General features: G+C 45.8%; 1 protein-coding gene across 1 annotated transcript in view; it reads right to left on the bottom strand.

The window, feature by feature from the left end:
* Positions 1-1,642: 1,642 nt before the first annotated feature.
* Positions 1,643-12,727, bottom strand: part of alpl (alkaline phosphatase, biomineralization associated) — a 29,282-nt gene continuing 18,197 nt past the window's right edge. Inside the window, exons 6-12 of the mRNA XM_042343695.1 lie at positions 11,019-11,194; positions 10,288-10,428; positions 8,849-8,918; positions 7,737-7,871; positions 6,241-6,432; positions 5,165-5,284; positions 1,643-2,771 (exon numbers count right to left, since the gene is read on the bottom strand). Coding sequence (XP_042199629.1) covers positions 2,491-2,771; positions 5,165-5,284; positions 6,241-6,432; positions 7,737-7,871; positions 8,849-8,918; positions 10,288-10,428; positions 11,019-11,194 — 1,115 coding nt within the window. The 3' untranslated portion in view covers positions 1,643-2,490. The remainder of the gene's footprint in view (positions 2,772-5,164; positions 5,285-6,240; positions 6,433-7,736; positions 7,872-8,848; positions 8,919-10,287; positions 10,429-11,018; positions 11,195-12,727) is intronic.

Consider the following 12,727-nt stretch of genomic DNA (forward strand, 5'->3'; position numbering starts at 1 on the left):
CAGGGGATTCAGGCTAAAAATCAGGCTAAACGTTGAAGGAGATGCTGTCCTCAGTGCTAGAGCAGGAGAACATATACATACACACAAACTATGGAAGGATGAGATCAAATGGATCGAAGGTCCTTCTTCACCCAAACTCAACCCTGTGATCATGATAGACTGAGCATCGGCCTTTGGTCTACAAGATTGTAGATTTGATCCCCGGGAGGGGGGAGAGGTTGGTGCAGTGAGTCCCTTCGTCCTTTTGAAGCAGAAGGAAATAGAAGGGAATGGAACGAAGCAAGGAGTTGGTGGAGGGTCATGTGGAGCACAGAGCGGTGGGCCGAGTGGTCTATTTCTGTGATGAACAGTCAATGTAAATTAATGTAAAACTATGAAGTTGGTAAACAATCTTGAGACCGGTCTGCTCCAAGGAGGGGGTGGAGAGGGAAGGTGAAGTTTCCCAGTATTCTGAGGCAGACCTGGGTGTAGAAGTGACCTCAACGCTGTGAGCCAAACCCTTAGCAGATAGAGTCACCCCAGCTGGATAAATGGTGGGCAAACATTAACGGAAAGAGACACCTTCAACACACAAGGAGGCTGCTCGGCCCATCACACCTGTGCCACTGTGCTAATTATTTTTCTAAATCATCTTTTTTATTCATCTCGCTCTTTGTGGCTCCTTCATGTAATTTCTGATCAAGTGCTTAGCCATTTCCCCTGTGAACAATTCCATTGACCCAGCTACAATAGCTACTGAGTGAAGATGTACCTTCTAGCCTTTCCCCTGATTTTGCTGTTAAATGTGTTCAATGGGCCAGCGGTATAAATAGTTAGTTCTCTTGAAAATAAATGGGTAAAAATGTTGTCTAGTTTGACGTATGTTGCCTTTGGTAATGTCGGCCACTAATGGATTGCTCATATGCTGCATTGCCAAATTCTATCCCAGAGTCTAAGAAAATTGCTCAAGGTGAAGAAACACTTAATAGTTATTGGCTCATTTTACAACATAAAGTAGCCACAAAGCTGCTAAAGAAGACTATGTTGAAAAGCAGGTACTTAAAAAAGTTATACTGTACTGTTCCTTTAGGTTTTAAAAACACCCGCAATACAAAATTACATTTAAACAGCGCCTTTCATGTCGGGAAGACATCCCAAGTCTTGACAGTCAAGAATTTGGACCTGAGCTGCGTGTTGGGACCGGGGAGGCTGGAGGGCAGGAAGGGTAGGAGGGTGGCCGAAGACAAGGGTTTTGAGGTGTGCCTTGAAGTAGGCAAGGGAGGGAGTGAGGCAAAGGAAATCTGGGATGGAGTTCCGTAGGGTGGGGGCAGAAAGGCTGAAGGCAGATGATGTACAACAGGCCACCACCTGCTGATCAGAGGGAGCAGACAGGTTGATATGGTCAACAGGTCAGAGAGGTAGGAAGGAACAAGGCCATGGAGGGCCTTGAAGGTGACAATGAGATTCTATCCTCTGGGGGATGAGGAGCCAGTGGAGCCAGGCGAGGTTGGGGGTTATGGGGGTGGGTCAAGGAGCCTGGTGTGGGAGAGGACATGAGCTGCAAAGTTCTGGATGATCTGCAGCTTGTGGAGGGAAGAGTTGGGAACCCGACAGGTTGTAAAAATTGGTCATTAAAATCACAACAATAATCTTGATTTCTCCCATCCCTCCCCCTCCCAGAAACATTATTTTTAATTAAAAAGTTTGCAGAGTCAGAATCAGTTCTATAAACACAGCCCAGCAGAAGAATCAGCTTCCTGGCTGAAACCAAGCTGAGTCCACACTCACACACACACACACACACACACACTGTAGCTCCATCCCTGCAATAGGATGGACACATTGCACTCACGCTCACGCTCTGCCCTGTCCAGCCAACGCTTCTGGTCCATTAGGGACTTTGGGGCTTCTTTTTGGAAAATAAAGCAAATTGAGGAGTTTGTTGGGAACTCGCAGAGAATAAACGTGGAGGGATATGTCCGGGACTGGGTGGCAGCCCACCAGCAGCTCAGGACTCTCCTACGAGCCTTTACACTACCAGGGAAAGAGTTCCTGAAGTTCCCGTTATATATAACAGGGAACGTGACTGTGACAAAGTGAGAGAGGAGCAGTCCAGCTGCTGCTGGGGCTCAGGAGCTCTGTGAAGGGTTCACTTGGCTGCTGTGCCTGGCGAGGGTGGGGGAGGGGGGAAGGGAATGTTTCAGGTTTAGTTAGTGGTTGTATTTCAGTCATCGTCTTGTACAAGGCCTTTCGTGCCTGGGTTTTGAGGATAGAAGGGGTGAGTGAGGGGGCTGAGTGAGGACGGGAAGGGGAAAGGGACTGCTTTGTGGAGCAAGGCTATCACCAAGGGTGTATTATATGCTACAGTTATGGGCCCACAGGACTCCATCTCCCGACAGGTCACTGTGCGGTTCCACAGACCAGAACCATTGCATTGAAAGGACCAGGACCTCCTGAAGTGGATAATACAAATCCGCCACACAACGCCTTGCTCAGCACTCGGAGCTCAGCTCAGGACAGCAGCAGTAACAGCAGCAATGGCAGTAATAAGCTGGCGCTGGCCACTGCAGTGCTGGGAGCAGCACTAGGCCTGGGCCAGGTTGAGGAGCTGCAGTGCTCCTTGTTCTGACCAATACAAGCGGCGTAGGCCATGACGTGGGCAATGTAGTTCTGCTCGTGCACCCCGTGGAACAGGTGAGCCATTGGGCCTTTGGCAAATATGGCCACATCTTCCCCTCCATGAGTCTCCTGCTTCAGGGGCACAGCCGACTGGGCCAGATAGCTCTTGGCATCTGAAATAAAGAGAAAAGGAGGAAGATCAACAAATCGGTTTGGGTGAGGAAGGCCCTTCAAGTCCTTTGATCTCATGCCATTGATCAGCCACCCCACCATCTTCCCATCAGAGCTTCGAGCTGCTGTTTAAATGGATCCATCGTCCTGGCCTCAACCACCCATCCAAGGGATGCACACTCCACCTTACTAAGCCAGTCCAAAACTTTGGCGGTTTGTTTAACCCTCAACTATCCTTCCTACCCCACATACGTTCCATGACCCGCTCTGGCTTCCCCCATCTCCACAACATCGCCCGGCTCTGCCACTGGCTCATATCGCAGGCGTATCGTATCTTCAATCACGCACATTTCCCTTTGCCCTCCACCCTTCCGGATCCCGACCCCCAGCTTGGGTCTGAAACACTGACTGTCCAGCGTTTTGGGACATCTCCCAACATGAAAGGTGCTGTACAAATGTACTTTTGTTGTTATTGTTCCTGGTAACCTGTTCAAGTCGTTAATTATCCTTTGGATGAATAACAATTTCCTGGTGTCTGTCCTGAGATTGTCCTTAGGAACAGGAGTGGTTCATTCAGCCCTCAAGTCTGTTCCACTTTTCTATTTTCATGGCTAATCTGTACCTCAACTTTATTTACCTGTCTTTGCTCTATATCTCGTGATACCCTGAGCTTACCTTGATAACGCCATGTCCACTTGTTCTGTCTTGGGACATTGTAAAGTATTGAAATGGGTTTACTTTTCAATCCCATTTCAAATGTTATAATAATAATAATAATAATCCTTGCATTTGATATAGAGCTTTTCACAACTTCTTGACATCTCAAAGCGCTTCACATAATAGACTGTGAAGTGAATTGACTGTATATTTGGGGGCGAAATGTGGCACCCAATTGCGCACAGCAGCGTCCCCACAAACAGTCGTGGATCGAAGTGCCCAATTTATTATTGTTTTTTTTCTTGAGGGATTATTATCATACACCCCTATGAGGTCCTCTGAGTTGACTTCTCTCAAGTCTGAAGAGCCTGAGCTTGTCTGTTCGTTGATCAGAGTACTGTATAACTTGAGTGTGACTTCTGGGATTCTAAACGCAACTGATTTGGTCCAGCATTCTGTCTTGTTTATTGCTGCCTCAGACTGGCTTGACTTAATGAGTGATGAATCACTTCAATGCCCCTTGATCGCTTTCAGGAAGTTCTGTCCGATCAACTTTCATTCCATACAACACCTTTTGAAAATGCCTGAAAGAACTTCATTAAAGGCTCCTATTAAGAGAGAGTTTTGAAGACTTGGTTCAACAGCAACTTGGGTTTATACAGCGCCTTTCACACCAGGCAGTGCCTCGGACTGCATTCAAAGAGATATTAAATGGCTTGGCAAAAGGCATAGCAATTAAAAGGTTTGCCAATATTTAATCCTTATCTAAGAAATGATATACTCGCCTTAGAGGGGGTGCAACGCAGGTTCACTAGGTTGGTTCCTGGGATGAGGGGGTTGACCTACGAGGAGAGGTTGAGTTGACCAGGCCTATATTCTCTAGAATATAGAAGAATTAATCTTATAGAAACCTATAAGATTTTTAAGGGTAGATGCCATGAGACTGCTTCACCTAAATCTAAAAATCTAAAACTAGGGGTCATAATCTCAGGATTAAACGTCAGCTTTTTAGAACTGAGTTGAGAAAACATTTCTTCACTCAGAGGGTAGTGAAGTTATGGAATTCTCTACTCCAGAATTTATGGAATCCTCTACCCCAGAGGCTGTGGATGCTCAGTCATTGAACATATTCAAGACTGAGATCGATCGATTTTTAAAAACTAGAAGGATTAAGGGATATGGAAATAGGGCGGGTAAATGTAATTAGGTTAGAAGATCAGCCATGATCTTATTAAATGGCGGGGCAGGCCCGAAGAGCCGAATGGCCTACTCTTGCTCCTATTTCTTATGTTCTTATGTTCTAATGCACATGTGAAACAGACTCAGTGGACAGAATGGCCTCTTCACCTCACTTCACCTGGGTTTGCTATGTTTCTCAGCATTTCATTCAAATTTTAGCCGGAACTATCACCTCACATCCAGACATAATAATAATCCTTACATTTGATATAGCACCTTATACCGTCTTGAGACATCCCAAAGTGTTTCACAGAATATACTGTAAAGTGGATTGACTGTATATCTCGTGGGCAAAAAATGGCAGCCAATTGGGCACACCTGCAGTTTGAGTGGCCACATTTTTTTTCTTTGGAGGGATTATAACCACCAGAAAGATGGTGTGGAATTCCAGTCCTCTGGTCTAAAGTAAAGAATGTCTCAAACATCAGTAAACCTGGAACTACTGCACATTTTATGCCCGGCCCAAAGATTGAAGAAGGGTCCAGTTTTTACAACTTACTGATATCAACACTCGACAGGTTGCGTCGCTCCCCGCTGGCTAGCTTGTAGCCAGGTCCGTTCCCGTACAGGATGGAAGTAAACGGCTTGTGGTCGATGTCACTTAGAAATGGAGCGAGACCTGGAAGGAAGGCATACAACAAGGTGAGGACCTGCCTTACAATACAGTTCAGCGAGGATGATCTCCAGTGTTTAGAGGCAGAACAGAGGAGAGCAGCAAAGCTGATCCAATCCACAAATCGCTTCACACCCCGGCACTTCCAAGCTGCTTACTCCTCACTTCACCACCCACTGCCTCCGCTCAGCTGTCCCGAGCCTCCTACATGTCCCTCATGCCCTCCACAGCACCATCAGCAGCCGTGCTTTCAGTGACTAAGCCCCTCTCTCCCTCACTGCTAAGCGTTCCAAGATGCTACCCTGCTCGAAGGGCGTTATATAAATATAAAGTTGTTATTGTTGTTGTTAAGAGGCAGCGCAAAGGAGAGCAATGAGGCTGATCCCCAGTAAAATGTAAACAGTAACAGAAACAGTAAAAACACTGGAGAGAAATGTCAGCCTTTTAATGATTGAACGCTGTGTTAATGCACTCCACAGTGAACCTCCCTTTGTTCCAATAGGAATGTAACCCAGAGCTGTGGATTACGTTTCGGAGCAGTTAATTATTCAACTTTCGTCCTTTACCTTTTTGCTCCTACTTCCAAGCTGCTTACTCCCCACTTCACCACCCACTGCCTCCTCTCAGCTGTCTCGAGCCTCCTCCGCTGGTGCCCTCCGTTCCACCATCAGTGATTGCGCTTTCAACCGCTAAGCCCCAAAATTCTGTAACTCTCTTCCTCCATCCCTCCGCCTTGCACCCTCCTTCCCCATTTTCAGGGAGAGCTTTCCTTGTCAACCACGCTTTTGGTCACTTCCTCCCAGCACCCACCTCCCACTCCCTCCTCCCAGCTCAATGTTGTGCTCCTCCACTGTCAAGAGCTCTGGGACGCTACCCTGTATGAGGGGTTCTGTGTAAATGCAAGTTGCTGTTGTTGTAATCTAGTTCTCAGGCCACTGGAACAAATAGCCCGTTCAACTCACCAAAAATGTTGTTGCCTCGGTTAGTGTAGCCCCCGAAGGTGAAGACATGAGAGTGGTCAGCCGTAACCACGGACAGCGTGTCCCTCGCACTGGTCAAAACCCCGGCCTTGCCGATCGCCTTGTCAAATTCCACCACTTCAAATAAAGCTTTCTTGGCTTTGCCTTCGTGGTGTCCGTGATCGATCCGTCCACCTACACAGAGAGGAAGCATCTCAGACACGAGCTCAGCCGGATGTCTAACATATAATAATAATAACAATCCTTGCATCCTTATCAAATCTCAAAGCGTTTCACAGGATGTACTGTAAAGTGAATTGACTGTGAATTTTGTGGGTGAAACATTATCTCGTAAGTATGACAATGGAATCCATTGTTGAGGCCAAGGCCATCAGTTCGTTTACAAGCAAATTAGATGCCTGGCAAAGAAGAAGCAAGCAGGAATGTGAGATTAGATTCGTTGTCTTGGGAGAAGACATGGAATTGATGGGCTGAAATGTTCTGCGCTATAAATATTCTATGATTCCTGGATTTTGTTTTACACATATAGGGGTTGTTATGGTAAATGGCTTTTGAATCTGAAATCAAAACAGTGCTTAACAGGGAATTCGAAGGAAATAATACTTGAAGGAAACAAGGAAACAATACTTGAAGGAAAATAATATTAAAGGCTGTGGGGGAAAAGAGCAGGGACTGGGATTAGGGCACAATTGGCCGCCACGTTTCAATCTACTTTACAATATATTCTGTGAAGCGCTTTGAGATGTCTCAATGATGTGATAAGTCGCTTTATAAATGCAAGGATTATTACTATTATTATTATTAGTGTAGATGGTACTAGAGGAGGAGCTGGGCACCAGCACAGACACAGCACCAACTGTTTACAGGAGGGAATTATCTTGGATCTGTTCACAGAGGCAGTGGAAGTAAGAGCAGGGTTTTGGGGTGGTGGGGGATGGGGTGGAGGTTAGAATGGTTGACTGAAGATATGTAGGTTTCAGATGAGCTTTGAGAGCAAGATAGAAGGATTCAAAGAGAGTTTCAGAGAATGGGGGTGGGGTGGGGGTGAAGGGGCTGAAAGCTTGCCCGACACACAGGAGGGCTGAGGTGATAGGGGGCAGGAAGCAAGTCTTGGCGGAAAGGAACTCAGAAGATCATAGAAATAGAGCTCTCTCACTGGAGCTCTCTACTCTAACCCCGTTCCCAGCTCTCTCCCGTGGGGAAGCAAGCAGCAGCACAGACATGATTGGGGATTTCTTCAGTACATTTGACATTTTAGAAATCTAATGGTTGCACATTAGTTGCGAAGAAATGTCTTACAAAAAACTGAAAATTAGACATTAGACAAAATGGCAGATCTCTGGGACTGAAGGTTCTTTAAATTCCTTTGGGGACTCCGTGGTCATTTTCACACCTTTATATCCTCCAAGAACTTTTAATCAAGAAAAAGGACAAACTCTTTTTAAACTCTCCTCTAAACTGCTGTCTGTGACTCTGACCTTCCACCAGCAGGAAGAAACCGTTGGGGTTTCTGGACAGGATGGTGAGCGCCACTTCCACCATTTCCTCCAGGGACGGGTCCGTTTCCTGGTTTCTGTCCAGCTCATACTGCATGTCCCCGTGTTCAAACAGAGCTGTGGAGAGACAGCGGACACACGCCCGTCAATCACTGTAACCGTGGAGAGTGAGAACAACAGCAATAACAATAAATAATAATAATAATAGAAACACAAGTTGCTGGGAACACTCAGCAGGTCAGGCAACATCTTCAGGTCCATGACCTTTTGTCAGAATAATAATCCTTGCATTTGATATAGAGTTTTATTACGTCTCAAAGTCCTTCACAGAATATATTGTAAATTGGATTGACCCTGTATTTTGTGGTCAAAACACAGCAGCCAATTACACACAGCAGTGTCCCGCAAACAGTCGTGGATTGAGTGGACTGAGAAGAGCACGGATAACGTTACTGTATAGTCTGAGAGCAGCCCCGATACAGTCACCATGGCGACCTCGCAAGAATGTGGTACAGGAGGATCCTGCACATCAAGGGAAATATTGTGTAACCCTAAATACAGCAGTCAATGGGATATGGTTTACAACGGGATTCCCAGCTCATAGCTGAGCAGGAGATAGGGTGAGGAAGGGAGAAGCGATTGAGAGAGAGGAGAGAGGGGGCTAATTTCCGGGGTGATTTCCATTCCCTTCCCCCACTCATGCCCCCCCACCCCCGTCCACCAACAATGCTTCCAAGAGCCAGAAGCCACCTTGTGAGATAATGAATCCCCACATTGATGGGCGCTCAGGAGACAACAAGGCTGAAAACAGCACAGATACCATCGCTGTAGAGACTGAGATCCACCAGATGCCATCACCGTGGATCTTAAGCATACAACCATAGAATCTTACAGCACAGAAGAAGGCCATTGGTCCAGCTCTTTGGAAGAGCTACCAACTAGTCCTACTCCCCCGCTCTTACTCCATAGCTCTGCACATACGTCCATCAATTGGGCCCATTCATTGCATCTTTTAAGTACATATGCAATTCCCTTATGAAAGCTGTTTTCACCACCCTTCCATGCAGTGCATTCCAGACCGTAATAAGTCTTACCCATTAAATAATCCACTTTGGATAAGTTCAGCTGCTTGAGCTGCTGCTTGTTCCAGATGTACTCAGCTCTCTGAGGAGATGAAAGAAGAGAGTGGGAAGTCATTCACAGCTGAGATATCGCCCCCTCATCACACACGAACACATAGCCACTTCCGACAACCGCAACACCAAGCCTTCGAAGAGCACTGAGTTCCTGCGCCACACAATTGGGAATGGAAAGAGAGTTTCTCCTGTTGTGCTGGCCAGCAATCCTCCAGAATATTCCAGATATCATAAAAAAAAGTCACTATACATGGCAGTAATTGCTGTGAAAAGCTTTGTGGCATTTTGACATTACATTAAGTGCATTATCTTCTATCTCATTACACGACTTGTTGACTTGTCTCAGTTAGTAGCTCTCCCATCTGTGAGGCTGAAGATTGTGGGTTCAAGCCGCACACCAGGACCTGGAGCTAATATCTCATGGCAGCGGCCAGGAGCCAGGGTTGGGAGGACATGGTTGGTAATATTGCCTATGTGGCCTGCCGGGTTCAAATCCAGCATCCGGCCCTCAGCAACCAAATGGTTGGATACTCCCCAGGGCTAGGCTGACACTGCAGGGTCAGGGTGGGGGAGTGTTAATAATAATAATAATAATAATAATAATCCTTGCATTTGATATAGCGCTTTTCACGTCGGGAGGACGTCCCAAAACGCTTCACAGAACACACTGTAAAGTGAATTGACTGTATATTTGTGGGCGAACGCAGCAGCCAATTGCGCACAGCAATGTCCCACAAACAGTCGTGGATTGAAAATGACCAATTTATTTATTGTTTTTGGTTTTTTGGAGGGATTATTATTAGGCTCTGTGTGGAGTAAGGAAACTTGCCCAAGGTTTCGCCCTCTGCCTGGAATTGAACTCAGGTCTCTCTCTTGCAAAGCGAGTGCTCTAACCACTGAGCTACAGGACTCCACACGTGTTATTGTTAATACAGCACCATTCCCCTCCCCCACCCCCCTCCCTCAGGACTGAGCATCAGCCTACACTGTGAGCTGGACGTGTGGCCTGGATCCAAACCAAGCAAGTATGTGGCCAAACTGACACATTGTTGAATTATCTGCATTTTTTCTAATGGCCAATACCTCAATCTTCCAAACCCCGGCACATCAGTCTAAAATAATCTTTCAGTTTCAATGGTACAGTAGAGCCCAGTTGTAACATGTTTGCTTACAGCACGGATGCCCTGACATCCTATGGGTGGTGGCTTCCCATGCTGAAAAAATGGCCGACTTCTGGGTCATCGGGTCGACATCGACCTCACTTCTGGTGTGACCCTGGTCATCACCGGTCATGTTGATCAGTGGGAGCGATGACCAGCAATTGCGCCCCGTTAAAAACCTGGCTGAGATTTTATGGGACCTCAACCATCGCGTTATTGCAATAAAGTAAAGCCCACCTTGCCCTGTTTACTGTCTTTCCACTCCTGCACCAGGTTCTTTCCATCCAATCGAGTCCCATTGGCCTTCCCCTCGGTCGGGTATTCTTCGTCGGGGGTACCTTTCGGGAACATGTACTTCCTGCCTCCCCCCATGATCACCTGTTCCACAACAACACACAAACTCTGTTCAACCATTGCCTTTTAGGCCTGTGTTACACAATAACATGCAATACAACAATAAGATTCCTTGGCATTTGATATACGCCTTCAAGATGTCTCAAAGCGCTTCACAGTAACGAGAATTGACTGTATATATTGTGGGCAATTCACATTTATATTCATATAGCGTCTTTCACATTGGGAGGACATCCCAAACAGCTTACCAGTAGTGGCTGGGCACCCTGGCATACATTTATACAGCACCGTACGCAGCCACCACACTTCATAGAAAAACTCTTTTCGAGACTTTTGTAGGTGCAATGTCAAGTGCAGGGATTATTATTTTATTATTACAGTAATCCTCACATAAATTGGGAACATTTAATATGACTTAGGCAAAGTTTGAGTTGGGTCAAGCTTGCATTGAATATAAACTCTTGAACGGGATTTGGGCAGATATACGACTTAGGCGATTATATGACCAGACTTTTACTGTAATGGTCAGTTTGTTTCACGCTAAAAAACAAGACTTGGCCAAATTCTGCCGCAAATCAAACCAGGAGAGTTTAAGCTGCTGAGCTGTGGATTACCTCGATGTGGCGAATGTTGAGGATGAGTTGCTGAGCAATGTCCTTACAGCCCTGATCACGAGCCTCCTGTGGCATGTCGCAGTCTGCGTACCAGTCACGATTGACAGAGTGAGCGTAGGCCGCACTGGGGGTCGCGTGTTGGACCCGCGTAGTTGTTACGATGCCAGTGGATTTCCCTGGGGAAGAAACCCTTTTAGCAAAGGACAATCAACAACAAGAACAAGTATTTATCTCATGTCATTGATATAGAGGCACGCACAGGGGTAGTTTCTCTGAGCACTTGTGGAAAAAAATCATCTTCGTCTCGGGGTAAAGTTTGTGGTATTCCTCAAGGCGTTCATTAATTTATTTAAGAAACACTTTACTGAACACCAGCAGGTGGTGCCTCTCCAGGTTTGTTCCTCTCTGGGTCATAGCTCCATCCCTTTATTTGACCCTCAGGACAGCAATTTTATTTTGCGAATTTTAGGCTGTACATCAAGCTCCAGGTTCTTTTTTGTGTTTAATATTCTTGTCCCAGGGTTGACCCCCAATTCGAAAAGCACCTCCTCTCTGAGCCTGTTGTGGCCTTTGGACACCACATACCCCTCCTTTCAGGACTTTGACTTATTTCCTTGAGCACTTTAGTACATTAAACCAACGGATCTTTAATGTGCAGCTTGAATTTATTTAAAAACCCTACTGAAGCCTCTTGACGTAACCAATTGGCACACAGGAATGTTCCACAAACAACCATGAAGTGAATAATCTTTTTTTTCTCTAGGGATTTATTAGCAAGGAGAACCAAGAGAAACTCCATTCTCTTTGCCAAGAGAACTCCCGGCTCTTTAGACCTAAACTTGTTTATGGTTTTAGCCTGAACAACAGTTTGTTTTTATGAGTCAAGAATCATGCGGATTGATGTAAAATTCTTCATTTGAAAGATGGTTTTTCACAGTTCTTGAAGTCCCGAAGCATAGAGGTTAGCATGCAAGCCTCACAAGCGAGAGGACCTGGGTTTGGTTCCCAGGTGGCGCAAAACCTAAGGCAAGTTTCCTTACTCCACAGGCCTAGCAGTCAGATTACGCCACTGTTAAGCACTCTGGGATGTTACCCGGTGTAAAGGGGGCTATAAAAATGCAAGTTGGTATTGTTGTTGTAAGTAGAACCTGATTGTTAGTCAATTGGCGGATCCCTTTCCGAGAGTAATAATTCCTCCAAAAAAAATAATAATTTGGTCACTCAAACCATGACTGTTTGTGGGACACTGCTGTGAACAATTGGCTGCCACGTTTCGCCCACAAAATACACTCTTTACAATGTATTCTGTAAAGTGCTCCGAGATGTCTCGATGACGTGATAAGGCTTATTATTATATATTTAAAAAAGTGCATCGAGGGCAGAAAACAATGCAACTATGTAAATTGGGCATATTCACACTGGAAAAGAGAAGATGGAGAGACGATATGATTGCTGTTTTTACGTTTCTAAAGGGTCAGGACAATATAAGTCATGACAGGATGTTTCAACTTGTCCAGAATATAAAACCAGAGGACATGGCCTGTGATTGAAGGGCGTAAATTCAGAATGAATCTACTCAAATATTATGTCGGTGAGCAAATAGTGATCCTGTGGAACAGGTTCCCTAGGGAGACGGTTGAAGCAGGAAATGTTGAAACACAAACACAGATTAGATGTTTCCTTTCAGGAAATGACATTATGGGATATAG

This window comes from Callorhinchus milii, unplaced genomic scaffold (assembly GCF_018977255.1).
Source record: "Callorhinchus milii isolate IMCB2004 unplaced genomic scaffold, IMCB_Cmil_1.0 Scaffold24, whole genome shotgun sequence".
Lineage (NCBI taxonomy): Eukaryota > Metazoa > Chordata > Chondrichthyes > Chimaeriformes > Callorhinchidae > Callorhinchus > Callorhinchus milii.